Genomic DNA, 18,728 nt, shown 5'->3' with positions numbered 1-18,728 from the left:
CCCTCCTGTCTTCTCCTATCATTTTGGATCTCCCCCTCCCCCTCCCACTTTAAAATCTCTTACTAACTCTTCCTTCAGTTAGTCCTGACGAAGGGTCTCGGCCTGAAACATCGACTGTACCTCTTCCTAGAGATGCTGCCTGGCCTGCTGCATTCACCAGCAACTTTGATGTGTTTTGCTGGAAGGATAGCACATTAGCTAACAAAGTGATGGGAGTAAAGAGAAGTTATACTGAGTTAATCGGGAGAAAATGGACATTCAAAAGGATCAAGTGATAGGACTGATGTTATCTATAATTACTTATTAATTATAATTATTAATTAATTATAATTATTTGGAATTGGGAATTAGCAACTTAAGAGTTTTTGATAAGGCAACAACAAGATTGGTAATTGTAGGTATAGACCCTCAAAAGCAATCTGATAAACTGATCTATCAGCAAAATTAAAGAACGTCTGTTAAATTGGCATCATCAGCCAGCATTCAAAGAAATTAGCTAAGAAGTGGAAAGCAGAGAGTTGTGACAAATTTCTGTTTTGGTCAGATGCAAAGGAAGTCTATAATAAAGTTTCCAAGTGTTCAGTCAGAACGAGACGGTAATACTTAGGTTATGGTACACAAATCTTTGAAATAAGCCAACACACGTGTACAAAGCAGGTTGCAAAATATGTGAGATCATGGGTTTACACCACAGTAGGTAAATAGTTTAGATACTTCCAAAGGGAAAAATGGAATAAAAAGATGTGTCTAAACAATGTGTTGAGAGGGATAGAATGGAAAAGATTGGTGTAGAGTCTAAGCACCAATACAGACTCTTCAGCCTGTTTCTATGTTGTAGAGTATATTCTATGTAATTCTACAATATGTACACATTTAAATAGAAAAAGTAACAATATGACTAATGTAGTCTTGGTTCACAAAGCTTCCCAAAGAATTATCAAATCTTTGTAAAGTAGCAATGCATCATGTTAACATTTTATTCCATGTTGAAATGATACAGTTTATGATTCTAGCAAAAACCAACTTAACAAATAAACTAAATCATTGCTTCTGTCTTTACAGATTTAAGGCGCATTTCAATGTATTTATTATGTGCATGCCTCATTAGTGGTATCATGATAGGCTTTCTGTGCATCTTTGCAGTAATATATTTTAAACATCTACAAAAGAAAACTTCTATCAGGTGAGCTGAGAATTATATGAAATGTCTTTACTATCATGTTGAGGGAAATTACAATTTAAATGCGCATTTTTCTTTTCTCATCGGAACAAAACGTAGAATTTTATCCTGTTACTGGTGATGCTAGCAGAGCCTGCTCACTACAAGTCTGTCCGTGAGACTCAGAGTTCTTACCTATATGCTTGTCCCATAATGGCCACAGATGACAGTCCTTATTACAAGAGGTTCACTAAAGCAGAAACTGCTAGAAACATTCAGCAAATTATGTAGCAGTAGCGGAGAGTGAAAATTTAAAAAGTTTCACCCCATACCTCTACATCAGAATACATGGGTTTTCTGTTTTAATTCTGTAGAACTCAACAATGAAGCCACTGAAAACAAAATAAGAAAGAAATGTGGAATTGGATTGCCAAATCATTATTGTCCATCTTTCCGTTCCATGCTAGATCAAAAAACAGTCCCTCATTTCTCAAACAATTCTTTTTTGTGTTTTAGGGAGTTATCTCACCAAAATTTCATAACCACCGTCTATGCCTCCTGCTACAGGGCCTTCATCCCCAAACCAAAAGATGCGTAACCCTCTCACTGGGGATCGTAACAAACTTGGCTCGTTAGCTAACTCTGGCTAACAGCTACGAGACTCTGCATCACATGGGTACCAGTGAGAAGTCCACCATCAATAAACAACACACGTCTAGGGTCGACATGATTCAGGTTCAACCAAACAGGGAAGTTGGAATGTTCTGATGAGAGAATGAAAATATTAGTGAATGCTGTTTATATACAACTCCATGCACAGTTATTGCTCGCCAGGAAATAACAGATCCTACACCAGCATACAATTACAGTGGAAGTATTTTTACCAATATTTCAACTTTAACAAACAATTAAGAGAAAAAGAAAAGAGACCCTTTAAAGTTAAACCAGTCTAAATATGCACATAAACATTGGAGCTCATTTCTGTAGTAGTTGGGTGTATCGCTTTACTCACGGCGGTGAACTCCTATCACCGGCCTCAGGTCAAAATACCTTTGAAGAATGTTATGAGTAAATTGGTAAACTCAGGAGTTTTGGCACTTACTCCTTGAAACCATTTGTCTACAAAAAGCACTCCTTTCAATTGGGTCTCCCCTTTGGGTGGGATCCTCCAAGTGTCTTCCCTTGTGCTCTTCTCTGCACCTCCTAACAAAAGATCCCAAATCAGACTACTGTCCTTCAGAAATCTGATCCTGCCCAGCTCTCTCAAATATTCCATTGCATTCCCCACCCACTCCGATTGGTTGACACAACATTCCTAAGCTGAGCAAATGCCCTTTATCTCAGTGAGGTCAAAACACTAGCCTATGAAGCTTAACTAATTGAACACACTATGTTTGCACAAAACTGCTAAAATAAAATGACCACTAGCATAACAGTAGAAATACAACTTTAACCAGGGCATTACATTCTCCCCCGCCACTACCCCCCCCCAGCAAATATATTCATGTCCTCATGACTTTGTAAGCCTTTTGAACTCAGCAAACTATTATTAATATTCAAATGGTTTTCATGATTCCAGGACCCCCAATCCATTTGTAAACGGAAGTTGCATATCTCACTGTTGGCATTGACGCAACACTCTGTTTCCCAGGTGCATCATTTGCCAGCCTCTCTGTGGGCTTTCTGACTCTCCGAGACCTCCTTATCTCACCTTCAGCTTCTTCAGCCTCAACCACTCCTTTTGACCATTTTCTTGGGTATGTCTCTCCCTGTCTGTCACTCGTACCTTCCAGCGACTCAGCTCACCCTGCCCCCTGACTGAACTCAGCTTCATCTCCAATTATATTAGAGCCCAGTTTCCCTGCACTGTCTATTATCATGTCTGACTCTGCACTGGTAGCGCACCCTGCCATATCTGAGTCAGGCTGGGATATTCCGACGTCTCTTCATCAGTTCTTGGGAATTTTGCATAAGGTAAAACATATCACACTCCCATTTCCTCATCCTCTGAGTCTGCACAGTATTCAGTGGTTGGATCCTCTGGTTCCTCTTCAAGTCTTTCCACTGAAATCACACTATTGTCAGCTTGTTGCCTTTCTGTTCTCCTTCTTCTGTGCAGAGTTCTTCTACCAGGTGTAGGGTCCGTGTCAGACTCTGGGTCAACATGTACTCTTTTGCCCCTGCCCTAGGGGCAAAGATGATTTTGGTGGAGAGTTTTGACAGGACCACTCCCATCCTCTGGCTTCACCCAGAAAACTGGCAAATTTGGCAACTGGTAAAGCATAGAAACACAGTGACCAGCCAACTTATGCTTCCTTTGAAGCCCCAAATTTCTTATTAAAACTCTGTCTCCAGGCATCAGTTAAGAGAACCTGATCTTTTGATAATATCCCTTCTTTTTTCCCTGGTTTTGCTTGGCTACCAGCTCAGAAGTTTTTTGCAGTTCTTTCCTCATGTCAGACTCAAACTTAAGATATGTCTTCTGCGGCAAGTTTTCACCGCCAGTTCCAAAACAAAGATCTACAGGTAATCTCACTTTGTGTCAGAATATCATGAGTATATTGTCAGTATAGTGAGTATAGTTCATTCTGAGTACAATTGTAGCACTGTGCCAAATGTCAAATATGCTGGACCCACTTGCTCTTTTTGTTGGTATCCAGAGTTCCAAGTATGTCTAGCTTGAATCTTTCAGGCTGAGGATGACCTTGAGGGTGATATGGCTTGGTCCTTGCCCTCTCGACTCCAAGCATGCCCAGTAACTCATGTATGAGCTGACTCTCAAAATCCCTTCCCTGATCACTATATCCATCTCGGGAGGCCATAATGAGCAAAATATTTCTCCTATAACATTTTGGCTACTGTGAATGCCCTCTGAATCTTTGTAGGGAATGCTTGAACGTATCTAGTGTAGTGATCCGCGATGACCAAGACATTCGCAGAATAGGGTTCTATGGAAAGGAAATCCATACCTACTAAATCAAGCAATCCCGTTCTTTGTAAATGAGATAATGGAGCAACTCTCCTAGGCAGCATCTTCCTCCGAATACATCGGATGCACGACTTACAGTACTCTTCAAACTCACGCTTCATTCGGAGCTAATAGAACAAATCTTGGACAAATCCGTAGGTCTCGGCAAATCCCAAATGACTGAGTCATCATGAAGTGACTTCAGTGCAATCTGCTGGTGCTCCTTAGGCTAAACCAACCAGGAATGCCAAGGTCAGTAGTGGCGCTGCTGTGCTTTCTTCGCAATAATATATAAATGATGTGTCCATGACAGGTCATCTAAGATAGTTTCATTAAGGAATTTAAATTTACTGACTCTCTCCACCTCTGATCCTCCGGTGATTACTGACTCGTGGACCTCTCTGACTTCTCTCTCCTGAAGTCTACAACCATTTTCTTGGCATTATTGACATTGAGTGAGAGATTGTTGTTATGACACCACTCAGCCAAATTTTCAGTCTCCCTCCTGTATGCTGATTCATCACCCCCTTTGATACAGCCCACAACAAACAACAAACTTTGATATGGTGCTAGAGCTGTATTTAGTCACACAGTCATAGGTGTAATACAAGTAGAGCAGGGAGTTAAGTACACATCCCTGCAGTGTTCCTGTGCTGATGGAGACGGTGGAGGAGTTATTTTTGCCAATCCAAGCTGACTGGGGTCTACAAGTGAGGAAATCCAAGATCCAGTTGCACAATGGGATATTGACGCCCAATTCTTGGAGTTTCTGATTAGTTTTGAGGGGATGATGGTGATAAATGCTGAGCTATGAGCGACAAAGGGCATCCTGATGTATGCATCTTTGCTGTCCAGATGTTCCAGGGTTGTATGAAGAGCCAGCGAGATGTTATCTGCTGTAGACCTCTTGCTTCTGTAGCACACCTCTATCAGGCCGTCGTCTTGGCTCTGATTTTCCCCACTGTAGAAAACTAGCACATTGCTTTAACACCAGAGGCAGGAAAATTTTCCCACTCTCTGTCCACTGTTTATTGCAAGCACCTCATGTGAATGTCGTTACAATGCATCCGCATCAATGCTTCAACTTCCTGGCTGATATTTAATGCTGAAATCATAAGCAGACAACACCACTAACCAGAGACCTGTGGCATCAAACTTGTCAGTAGAAAAGACATTTTCACATTCCAACATCTTCTCCGTATGTCTTCTTCTCCATTCCTTGGGTATCGGAGAGTCAACAAAGTTGAATGACTTTGCTGTCAACTTCCGAATCCAGGAGACTGTCTTGTCCCAGTTTTCTCACCAGAAAACTAGACACTACCATCACAAGGAAAAGATGTGCAATCAGCATCTCACGTCTGAGGGGAATGTCTCTCCCCAAGGTATTCTTGATGATCACTGTCATCCTGTTTTGTGTGGACAGCCGAAGGTTTCTGCAGTTCAGGTCTCACCAGCACTCCAGCAAGTAAGCAGGACTTTTCTTCATGATCTCCAGAGCATCTACCAGGAGGGCCAAGGCATTGGGCATTCAAGCGAATTTAGGCATTCCTGTCACTCTACTTACTCCTCCAGGACATAACCTTACAGGTTTGGACTAGTTGTACCATATAGTTCCTCATCTATGTTCATCATCCTGCTTAGGAGGAAATTGCACCTTCTCAAAAGCAGCTCGGATCACCGGGTGAATGGATAAGCTTTTGAAAAACTTCTCCATTTCCTTCTCCTTGCATGCCCCCACGTGCCTTCTCATGATGGAAGCATTTGTTCCCACAAGAATGGAAGCTTCTCCTTTCTCGATGGGATACGGGTAGATACGGGATATGGGCTGGTGTATCAATGTCTCAACTACTCCAACATCTGCTTCTGAAAACTCCAGTTTCAACAAGTAACCATTGTATATATAATCATCAACACTAAGCCCCCAAATCTCAAGGTCACTGAGTGGTGTCAACGGTAAATGCGCCAAACACTAGTTGTAAAAGGATCTGTAGAGATGAGAAACTTGAGAACCAGTGTCAAGTATGGCTTTAGCATAAATACCTTCAAACTGCATGGATACATCAGAGACAAGAGAAAATCTGCAGATGCTGGAAATCCAAGCAATACACACAAAATGCTGGAGGAACACAGCAGTACAGGCAGCAGCTATGGAAATGAATAAACAATCGATACTTTGGACTGAGATTCTTCATCAGGACTGAAGAAAAAAGATGAGAAGCCAGAGTAAGAAGGTGGGTGGAGGGGAGGAAAAAGTACAAGTTAGTAGTTGATAAGTGAAACTGGAAGAGGGGCAGTGGTGAAGTAAAGAGCTAGGAAATTGATAACAGAAAGAGATAAGTGGCTGAAGAAGGATGAATCTGATAAGAGTGTAGAAGATCATGGAAGAAAGGGAAGGGGGAGGAGCACTAAAGGAAGGTGATGGGCAGATAAGAAGATAAGGTGAGAGAGAGAAGCAGGAATGGAGTTGGCAGCTACCCAGACAGAATATAAGGTGTTGCTCCTCCAACCTGAGTGTGGCCTCATCATGGCAGTGGAGGAGACCATGGATCGACATGTCAGAATCGGAATGGCAAGTAGAATTAAAGTGGATGGCCACTGGGAGATCAGCTTTTTCTGGCAGACAGAGCATAGATGCTTGGTGAAGATGTCTACAATCTACGTTAAATCTCACTGATATACGGGAGGCCAAACCAAGAGCACCAGATACAGCAGATGACCCCACAGACTCACAAAGTGTCACCTCACCTGGAAGGATTGTTTGGGGCTCTAAATGGTAGGTAGTGAGGGAGGAGGTGTAGGGGCAGGTGTGGTATTTGTTCTACTTGCAAGGATAAGTGCCAGGAGGGAGATCAGTGGCCAACATCGGTGGAGATACACAAGCTGACATTAACCAAGACACCTTACCTTGCAGTTCTTTCACTTCATTTTGCAAAACTCCTACTTGTATGACATCAGAGGTCGCTTCAGCAAACAGGGGTACAACTGAGGACATTAGCTGCCTGTTGGAAACCCTCCACTCCTCCATCATATTTTCCTCCTGTCTTACTTCTCTAAGTAGCTCAGCAAGTAAGGGAGGAGGGCACATCTTGTAAGTCATTCAAATACATAGAGCAATCATGTCATGTAACAGCGCATTCCTCACAACTTGCCCCACCCTTAAGCTATTTATCTCAGCCAGTTGAATGGTGCATTTACGGCACAATGCAGCTGACTCTCTAGCCTGAAAAGGTAGACAGAAATGTTCTTCTCTTCCTCCTGGAATGTGTACCTAAACTTCTTCATAAGATCGGCTGGGCTGTCTATCATGCCAAAAGATTTTCTAACGCTTGCATAAGGTTAACTAATGTGACTAACAGGTTTTCTGCCTTTAAGGACCTCAATTCACCAGCAACTGGACCTTTTAAACTCTCTATCAGTCACTGTTTTTCATATTATCTGAGCACTGCTTCTCATCCAGTAACTGAGATGTCTGCTCTGCTCAGGCATCAAATTCTTCTTCTCCATTGGGCGTGGGCTTAACTCCAAAGAACATTCCCAGCCAATAATAACTTTGGCTCTCTGCAGGGATACTTCAGCATTTATTGACCAGTAATGTAATAGCCCAGAATTTAAATCAGCTGCTGAAGGACCCATTAGACCTCTCACACCAGACAATTCCTTTTCTTCACTTTGCATAAAAGAAAACTTGTCTTCATAATCTTCACCCTCAGCTGCATTCCCCCCCCCCCCCGCAAAGCTATGGACCAGCCATGGCCCTACCTCTCCAGGTGAACCTATCCCATCAGGCAGCATGACTTCAGTCACGTCACTAGTAGTCTGGACTAATGCGACACCTTTACCAGCTGATTCCTCAAAACGTCGTTCAATTGTGTGTAACTTTCCCCAATACTTCTACAGAACCCAGCACTCTAAGTAGCAGTTCATCGGGGATTTGGACAGCAACTCAGCTCAGAACACAAGTGAAACACCCTGGTTTCTTTGGCTGTGTAAGTTTAAGGAAGACACTTTCAAGTCCTGCCAAACTCATGGGATTGAGACAGCTCAATCCCACCCCAAACCCAGGTTGTGTGGATACCGTGTAATTTGCTATCCCGAGACAAATTAGTGCCATGAGATAACAGACAGTACACTGCATATGATTAAAGGAATTATATTGATGAATCTTAACTTAACTAACGGGTTAGTAAGAAATAACAAAGAGAAAAGGGCCCATTCTAATTAAACAGTCAAATGTGCACAAATTGGAGCTCATCTTAAACTTCTCTGTCACTCACGTCTTTCACAATCCATCTTGAACAAACAGGTCTCCCACAGGATCGTATGCTACGACCCCACCCCACCCCCCAGTTCTCCGCAGTGTCTTCTCTCTCCATCTCCTGCTGAACAAAACCCCAGGCCAAACTTTAGTGGCCCTCACCAGAGCAACCTCCCCTTAATTCGACCATCCTAATTGGATGGCATACATTTCTCCTCATCTCTTATCTTCAACAATAACCCAGAAAGGCTGAAAACAAGCTGCTCTTACAGAACTGCCACAATGAAATACATACAGCATAACAGTAAAAATATGAACCAAGGCATTACACAAGCATTACGGTTTTTTACACTTTTTGTATCGCACCAGACCTTACCTCAGAAGTATTGGTACTTCCTCTTTGAAACTATTTGTTGGCATAATGGACCCCTTGCAATACAGTCTCCCCTTCGGGTGGGATCCTCCAAGTGTCTTCACTGGACCTCTTATCCCCACCTCCTAACAAAAGTCCCCAAACCAGACTACTGTCTTTCAGAAATCTAATCCTGCCCAGCTCTCTGAAACGTTCCATGGCATTACCCCCACCCTCACCACAATTGGCTGACACAACATTCCTAGGCTAAGCAAGCACTCCTTACCACAGCTGCAGTCAAAACTCTAGTCTATGAAGCTTAACTAACCAAACACACTGCATTTGCAGAAAACTGCTAAAATAAAATAGCCCAACAGCATAGCCGTAGAAATACAACTTTAACCAGGGCATTACATATTTTTCGCTGTTTTTGGAGAAAGGTGGATTAACAGAAGAAAGATGTGCTGAACAGGGCTAGGTTAGGCACATGGCATTCTACTTCTGAACTACAAGCTGAGGTACAGTTCCAGCTGACTCAGATTACAGAGCAAAAAGAATTCAATCCAACCTGGCAGTATTATCAGGATAAAAACTGCTATCAGTGTTTTCCTCACCAGTTAAATGGCTGTACCTGGATATGCAATGGAGTTCCTAATAGAAGTAGATTCATCCACTTCCACCTAGACGGTCCACCACAGCCGGACAGGGGAATGTTTGAAAAACAGTTTGATTCCCCAAAGTCTAAGGATATTGAGAATATACTTTACTTTATACTTTATACTTTATTGTTGCCAAACAATTGATACTAGAATGTACAATCATCACAGCGCTATTTGATTCTGCGCTTCGCGTTCCCTGGAGTACAAATCAATAGTAAATATTAAAAATTTAAATTATAAATCATAAATAGAAAATAGAAAAGGGGAAGTAAGGTAGTGCAAAAAAGACCAAGAGGCAGGTCTGGATATTTGGAGGGTATGGCCCAGATCCAGGTCAGGATCCATTCAGCAGTCTTATCACAGTTGGAAAGAAGCTGATCCTAAATCTGGCCGTACGAGTCTTCAAGCTCCTAAGCCTTCTCCCGGAGGGAAGAGGGACGAAAAATGTGTTGGCTGGGTGGGTCGTGTCCTTGGTTATCCTGGCAGCACTGCTCCGACAGCCTGTGGTGTAAAGTGAGTCCAAGGACGGAAGATTGGTTTGTGTGATGTGCTGGGCTGTGTTCATGACCTTCTGCAGCTTCTTCCGGTCTTGGACAGGACAACTTCTTGGACAGGAATAGACAATAACCTGTGATAAATTTAAGCCCACAAAGGCTTTTCAAGCATATTGTGGACACCCCTGAATCTTCCGAGAATAAAGTCTTATTTTTGAGACCACAATGGTCTAGAGATATAGATAACCAGTTGTTGCTGATGTCCACAAATGGACAACCGAATCTGAAATACAGTAGAGGATTTTCACTGTAATAGTATTTTTGGCCACTGAATTAATAATCTTTTCTACAACACATCTCTCCACCACAATGGAATGACATCTCCAATTCATTCTCCAAGTGTATCAGTACACACACTTTCCATTCATCAAATCTCCCTTCAGTCTTTTCCAAAAAGTGGTGTGTTGTACCAGAAGCTTCAATACAGAAATTCTTATTAAAAGTAATGTCAGGCTCTGTGGGCCTGATCTTGCTGATGAAGATCATTGCCTGAAACCCCTCACCCTATCACTCAACATGAGTGCACGTGAAAACACACACAGACACACACTCCCCTAGCCAAGGATGTAAAGGGGCATAATGCCAGAATTCAGCAGCATGGTATTAAAGACAGCAGAGTTCTGGAAGCATAGAGAAACATCGTGATCCAGTAACAAGGGGAGACAAGGCTCTGAAGACTGACTATTGACTTCAGGAAGAGGAAACTGGAAGTCCTTGAGCCAGTTCTCATCAGAGGTGCTGAGGGTCAGCAACTTCAAATTCCTCAGTTTTATCATTTCAGCAGACCTGTCCTGGGTCCAGCACATAAGTGCCATTACAGAAAAAGCACGACAGTGCCCATACATCCTTAGAAATTTACAAAGATTTGGCATGCTATGTAAAACTTCTACAAACTTCTATCGATGTGTGATGCAGAGTACATTGACTGGATGCATCACACCCTTGAATGGAAAAGCCTACAAAATATAGTGGATATAGCCCAGTGGGCAAAGCCCTCCCCACCAGAAAGCATATTTACAAGGAGTGCCATCACAGGAAAGCAGCACCTAGGACCCCACCATCCAGGCCATTCTCCCTTCTCACTGCTGCTATCAGGAAGAAGATACAGGAGCCTCCAGACCCACACCATGATGTTTAGGAACAGTTAGACTCTTGAACCAGAGGGGATAACTTCACTCACCTATCACTGAACTATTCCCACAACCTAAGGACTCTCTTTCAAGGACTCTTCATCTCATGTTCTCTATATTTGTTGTTTATTTATTTATTTATTTATTTATTTTCCTTCATGTATTTGCTCAGTATATCGTCTTTATGCACATTGGTTGGGACAGTCTTTCATTGATTTTATTGTGGTTCTTGTATTTACTGTGAATGCCTGCAATAAAATTACTCTCAAGATTGTATTTGGTGAAATATATGTGCTTAGATAACAAACTTACTCTGAACTTTGAACACTCCAAAAATCCAGGTAGCTGGCATCTCACTGTCATACCTTCCTTACTCACCCCAACTACATATGACGGGGCTGTTCTGTTCTTGGCCTTGATTTCTGACCACCAACTTGTGCATTTTTCATGCCAGCATTGTGGTTATCATTGGTGCTTTCTGTACGCCATACAACCTCACCGCCCCACCCTTGAACACATGGCAGCTTTCCTTCCATCCACAGGACATCCATGATTATCATGGCCTCCTGTAATTTTCTGAGCCACGTGACAGCTGGTGCCCACTATTCCATTTACTTTTTCCCAGGGAAATTCCTTTCCAATGACTGTGTGGTTGAATTTATTAATTTCAGTACTTTTCTCCTGCTATACAGACATACAGTATAGACTATAATAATGATGACACGACAAAGTAAATGCCTTAAAATTAATTGCTTTATGACAATTATTGGTGTCTTTTATGTTTTATTTGTATTTCATTTTACAATCACCAAGTATTTACACAACACTTAGAAAAGCAAACAAATGCTTAAAATCTTAAAATATTTCATTGTCAGCTTTGCTTTCTCCCCACAGAAGTACTTGCAATTCTGGACCAACTGAGGTAAGTATAATTTATAACAACTTATATATTTAAAACTATAAAATACTAGTGCTTTAACACCAACATACAGTGTTTACAGGCTTTGAGGAGTAAGAGAGACATGTCATTTTTTAAAAATTGTTTGTTTAATTTAGCTTTACTGTTAGATTTTCTTAACCTTGCAGATTTCGTTTGCAATTGTAGGTGAATACTCAAGGGCCAAACAGGTAGTCCGTCAATCCTCTGGTAAAATAGATACCTAGTAGAACAGTTTGACTGACCTTACAATCAGTTGACTCAGAACTTGTAATAAAAATAGCAACTGCTGGAAACACTAAGTCAGTCATATAACATCTGTGGAAAAAATGAAGTGTTTGCCAAAGGGTTTTTGACCTGAAACAGGAGGTTTGTTCCTCTATCCACAGGTGTTATCTGACCTGCTCAATGTTTCCATTCAGATTCCTGCTGTCTGCTTCTGCTTTTTATTTCATTTTTTCAGCATCCAGTATTATTTTATTATTTTCAGAACTTGTGCTTTTAGTCGATTTATAAGAGCAGTGAAGGATCATTATCTTCAAAAGTCATCAATTCTGTTCAAATGGAATGGCCAAAGACCAAAATGAATAGGAATAGAATAAGAATATTATCTCATTAGGGACCTTAAAAGAGATCTTGTGGAGGAAGAAGGCAGTCAATAAAAGTAGATTAAGATACTGTAATGAAAAGTTTGGCCACATTCAAGGTCAGGGGAAACTTGATTCTGAGGTGATCCAGCCCCTGTCACTGAGAAAAATAGAATTACTGAGGAGTCTTTCAAGATATGTGAGTGGTACCTCAAGGCTGGAAGATGACTAGAGATATAGCCATGGTTTAAAAAAAGGTGAGAGGAGTAAGTGTACCTGGTGCTCTTTCTGGCACGCTTCCAGGTTGTCCACCTGATCTGATGTGGGGATATGATGAGTCAGAAGACTACAGACTGCTCCTGATGATGCCCCATAGCCTCTCACAGATGCTCAATATTGAACACCTAGAGCATTATTATGGTGGCCAGGATTTTGTTTGACATTATCTGTGACAGTTTGAGTATCTTAATAAAATAAAAAATAAAAATAAACCTAAGTTGAGAGAGTGACCGCCACACTCGAACTTTTCTTGAGTTAAAAAAAAACTTAACCTTGATGACTATTTGTTGAGTATATTTGATATTTTAGTATACTAAAGCTGTAAGGTACCTGGGGATGGAGTAGGAAAGTGGAACTGAAGAGGAAAATAGGTTTTGATCTTGTTAAATGATGGCATGGACTCGAAGGGTGGGAACACTTTATTTCTTTTTCTAATTCTCAATGTTATCAGATTTGAAATCTACCATCAAATTGAAATAAGAAATCAAAGCAGGTAAACAAGGACAGAAGGAAGACTGAGTTTAGGAAAATAAGTACTGGCAGAGCAGTGATAAAAAGTTGTCAGTCTCTTTCTAAAACACGGCATGTATTAGGAGTTCTATAATACCTATGCTGAAGGATAAAAGTGAAAGAAACAGTAGGTAGTAGATCTAAATCTGTAATTTCTCAGTCAAGCAAAAGAATAATCAACCAAACCTGATGTTAAAGTGTACATTGTGCACAGTAGGAGATTATTGAATTGAAATGAAGCTGGCCTTCAAAGCTCTGATGTTTGGAATTATGAGGAAGGATAGTAAATTTACTTTCTCCGGCTGGAAAAGAAGGGATCCGAGTGTTTGGATGCAGGTACTGCTTGGGAAAACTATAAATGGACGGAACTGTTAATTTGAATTTTGCTTCGCCATCAGTCTATCCTATTTAATTCCACCTTTATTCATTACTCCTTCAGTTTTAGGTTAGAGCTTTTCTCCCTGATGTGCTGGGCTCCAATTGTTGTGATATGAAAAATGACTCATATTTGAAATAGTAATTCTGCTTCCCTCCCCACAGTTGCTACTCAACTAGCTGGGAATTTCCACCATTACACTTATTATTTTTATAATTACTGCATTTGCAATGGAGTATTGAAGGACTTATTCATAGTTGCTGTCATCAAACTGTTTTATGTCTGCTACAGTGCCAATGTTAAAAATTCCTATATTAAGACTTCACTATTTTTGCTTCTAGGGTGTAACTCAATCAAACGGACCTTTTATACAGATGGAGAACCTCATTTATGATACATTACAGCCAGAAAAAATGAGGCAACCTTGAAAGTATTCTGCTCAATCATATTACACATTTTTGGACCAGATATAATAAAATATTTATCCCATGCCATTATATTTAATACTACTATAAGTTTAGTGTTATAAATGTGTCAAAAAGGGTTCAGAACTAATCAGGAGTATCCAAAATTAGCAAAACCTCCAAGCTGCTTTTTTATATTTACCACATCAACAGATGTGTTCACCAATATGTGGTGATAAGCAAACAGAAAAACATGCAACTGCTCTGCTCTGCTCACAACCTGACCTAAGCACCTGATAAACAGAGAATGCCTACTATCAGAAATTAGTCATTATAGTCATTGTCTACCATAGTCAGCTATAACCAATAAAACCTATTTCTTATAGTCAGCCATCATGTACACATCAGAAACAAGATAAAATACTCTCCATTCAGTCATAACAATATGATGCTAGCTATTTGTGTGTGTCACTCACATCAGCTTTCCCTCCCTATTAGCAACAATCTATCACTAAATACTAATCAACTTGCCAACATCAAGGTTGATGGGTGGGACACCTGATCATCAAATTCACATCTGGATATAAATGATAATACATAATAAAATAGATTAAAGGAGGACTAACAGCTGAGTGTCAAGAGTAATTCTGAAGTGTATGGAACAATCTACCTGAATTACTTCGTGGATAATCCTTAACTTCTCATAATCGCACAAACCAGTCATATGGCTTTCCACTCTTCTCCTGTGACATCGATAAATTGTAAACAGCAAAGAGAACAGGGCCAGGTAATGCCCATGCTGTATTGCTGGAGATTCGAAACTTGGGCTAGTGCATCTGTAGTTTAGCTTCAGTTCCAATTCTGACATCTCTTTGTCAAAATGAAACATTTTTCAGTAATGGCATGTCCATAAAAAGTAAAGAAACTCCAGTCTGACTTGTTAGACCGTAAAACTTAGAAGCAGAATTAGGCCATTTGGCCCATCGAATCTGCTCCGCCTTTCTTTATGGCTGATTTATTATCCCTGTCAATCTCAATTACCATCAAATCAGTCCTCTTCTGATCAAAAACAAAGCAATTGAACACCTCAACTGTGGTATCAAGTGACACTTTTTCGTTAATAACTTTCTCACTGCTGGCTAGTTTGGTCAGTGACAAGAAGAAACCATTTTTTTCCCTCCACAATTGAACAGGAGAAATGGAATGGCAGTGATTGTTGTTAATATTAAGTCAACTTTTGATCAAGTTTTGCAATCAAGAGCCCTGGAAAACTTGAAGTTTTTGAGAATTGGTGGGGGGGGGGGAATCTCTCCATCGGCGAGAATCAAAATTCATCATAACTAGAAGCTCACTTGGACCAACTAAAAGTGTATTCCAGGAGCAAGTCAAAGTTTGGATATCTTGTGGTAGATGAGCGACCCTTGACTCCCCAATACTTTTCCACAATCAACACTTGGAATGAACTCATTGCTGCCTGTCCGGATGATTTCAGCTACAAGGGTAACAATCACCAGAGACAACGAAGTGTTTATAATTGTACTGCAACCATCAGCTTGAATATTTAATATTGTCACCAGTGACCTACCTTGCCCACCATCTACAAAAAATTGCAATGTTCTTTCAGCAGCACTTTCCAAATCTGTGAATTCTATCACCAAGGACAAGAATATATTGTATTGCCAGCATTTGCAGGGTCTCCTGCTGGTTACACACCAACTGTAGATGGAAATTTTTCATTTTTCCCCCAGTGGACTAATTCCTGCAATTCCTACCAACCAGCACTGAACACTTTAATTGGAAGGGCTACAATGGTTCTAGAGGGAGGGCCATCACAACCTTTTGAAATATAGTCAAAAAGCGGCAGTAAATACCAGCTTTTCCAGCAATGCCCTACTCCCAACAAATGACAAAGCAGTGTTACTGAACTAAGAACAATGCCATCATAGTGAGTAGAAAACAAACTGTCAAGATGCTTTGCATTTCTCTAACTCCCATGCCTATCTATATCTCTCCTTAAGCAGCTGCATTCTTTAAGAGTTATGGAACATTTTTTTCTAAGTTCAACCTCTGAAAGTCAGAAGAGTGTATTTTTATGCTTATATTTACCAACAATATGTACCAAGCTGTATATAGAGTGTAAGTGAGCTGCACATGACAAGTAAAAATATATCAGAGGAAACGAATAAGGCATTTGGCACAGCTCTGAGAGTCAGTTCAGAATTTACCTGAATCATGTAGCTGTTAGGTGATGATGTCTGTTTGAAACATCCTTGTGTTAGTGAGCAACGACAGCCTCACTGTTTCATTGATAAATCTGGGCCTCAGTACAGACCAAAAAGCTAAGTTAATAGCTATTGGAAATGCATGGTTATTACAGAAGATGAATTAATGAGTAAATATAATGAATAGTTTTCATATTATCTATTCAAAAATATTAGCCTCTTATTTCTGTATCTTTCAGTGCATTGCCTTCTAGTGTTTCCCCTTTGAAATAGTCTTCAATAAATCTTGTTCGTGATGCTTCCTTTTAAATCATTCATATTAACATCCAGTGTTATAAATAGAAGCTCATTGTAGATATAAATGGATATTCAGTGCTGTCAATATAAATCAAGATGACCCTTATTATAAAGTATTTTTAATGTAGTTCTTACAGCCCAATTTTGTAGGGAAGTTCAACAGGGGAATGAAGTCTCAGCAAGTGAAATCCAGAGCTGGGTGGTATACCTCAGGCAGGTTTCCCTTTAAGTAAAGACAGGTTTCCAATTGCACCTAATTGCAGATGTCACTGTCCTGCAGCTTGCCACTTCTCCAATTCCTCATCTAGAACTCAGAGGATACCCACAGTGACTACAAACATGCAGCTATATCATTAACCTTTGAACTGACCCCCGTAACTTTTACCCCAATCATTTCCTGAGCTTTGCCTTCTCCAATAATCACCAGCCCACTAACTAATCCTGGTAGTCACCATCCACAAAAATCCCAGGCATCAATGCTCCTCATTCTCCAGCCCAATTCCTACCCACAATGTTTGACTGTCAACCTCCTCCTGCAGTCATCATTGGTTGTTGTCCCTTGTAGATCCTGCTATCAAATCCTACAGATACTAACCAATATCCCTACCTTCAACTGTTGGCCATCCTTGTCAATCCTTAGCTATTGATTTCACCCAAACCCAACAATGGCTACACGCAGTTCCAATACCGTCTTCAAATTTGCCATGTTGTTGGACAAATCAAAGGTGATGGTAATTCAGTCTAGTGGAATGAGATAGGACACCTGGTTGAGTGGTGTTGCAACAACTTCTCAGAGTCAACAAAATTTGAGAGCTGATTGTTGAATTCAGGAAGGGGAAGGAATGCAATTACACATGAGTCTATATTGGGTGGACAGAGTTTCCAGCTTTAAATTCCTGGGCGTTAACATATCAGATGATCTGACTTGGGTGCAGCACATAGATGTAATCATAAGGAAAGTGCACTAACATCTTTACTTTCTTAGGAGGATTGGCTTGTCACCAAATACAATACAAACTTTGGCAGATATACCGTTGAATGAATCCTGACTGGGTGCATCTTGGTCGGGTATAATAATTTAAAAACACAGTAATGTAAGAAGCTGCAGATGGTGCATCTGCCCAATACATTACAGGCACATCCCTCCCCACCACTAAAAGTATCTCTGGAGGATTGAGTATTCATCATCAAAGACCCCAACCATTCAGGCCATGCCATCTTTTTGCAGCTACCAACAGCCAGGAGAAGCCTTAAGTCCCACACCCACAGGTTCAGTAACAGTTCCTTCCTTTAATCCATTTGGTCCTTGAACCAACGTACAAGACCCGAATCAAAGACGAAAACATCTGCAGATGCGAGAAATCCAAGGAACACACACAAAATGTTAAAGGAACTCAGGTGGCATCTATGGAAAAGAGTAAGTATTCGACGTTTCAGCCGAGACCCTTCATCAGGACTGGAAAAAAGACAAAGGGCTGGAGAAGGGGTATCTGATAGGAGAGGATAGACGACTATGGAAGAAAGAGAAGGGGGAGGAGCACCAGAGGGAGGTGATGGGGAGGTAAGGAGATGAGAAGAGAGAGGGAAAAGGGAATGGGGAATGTTGAAGGAGGATAACCTGAGCGTGGGCTTTTCACAACAGTAGAGGAGGCCATGGACTGAATGGGAATGTGAAATAGAATTGAAATAGGTGGACACTGGGAGATCACACCTTTCTCTAGGTGCTTAGCGAAGAGGTCTCCCAATTTATGTTGGGTCTCACAATAAACAGGAGGCCACGCTGGGAACACTGGATACAGTAGATGACCCCAACAAAGGTGAAGTGTCCCTTCAGCTGGAAGGACTATTTGGGTCCCTGAATAGGAGTGAGGGAGGAGGTATAGGGGCAGGTATGGTGCTTGTTCCACTTGCAAGGATAAGTGCCAGGAGGGAGATCGGTGAAGAGGGATAAATGATAAATGCACAAAGGAGTCGTGTAGGGAGTTATCCCTGCGGAAAGTGGAAAGTGGGTGGGGGGGGTGAGGGAAAGGTACTTTGTG

At 41.0% G+C, this 18,728-nt stretch overlaps 1 protein-coding gene across 2 annotated transcripts in view; it reads left to right on the top strand.

The window, feature by feature from the left end:
- LOC140199793 (cell surface glycoprotein CD200 receptor 1-B-like) overlaps positions 1-16,555 on the top strand; it is a 62,452-nt gene extending 45,897 nt beyond the window's left edge. For both annotated transcript variants that reach the window (XM_072262282.1, XM_072262283.1), the window contains 3 exons: positions 1,063-1,183; positions 11,972-11,999; positions 14,108-16,555. In XM_072262282.1, the coding sequence (XP_072118383.1) occupies positions 1,063-1,183; positions 11,972-11,999; positions 14,108-14,194 (236 nt within the window). In that variant the 3' untranslated portion in view covers positions 14,195-16,555. The remainder of the gene's footprint in view (positions 1-1,062; positions 1,184-11,971; positions 12,000-14,107) is intronic.
- Positions 16,556-18,728: the final 2,173 nt, after the last annotated feature.

Source organism: Mobula birostris, chromosome 6 (assembly GCF_030028105.1).
Source record: "Mobula birostris isolate sMobBir1 chromosome 6, sMobBir1.hap1, whole genome shotgun sequence".
Taxonomy (NCBI): Eukaryota; Metazoa; Chordata; class Chondrichthyes; order Myliobatiformes; family Myliobatidae; genus Mobula; species Mobula birostris.
Note: the sequence above shows the minus strand (reverse complement) of the source record. Positions and strands in the feature narration are given on the sequence as shown.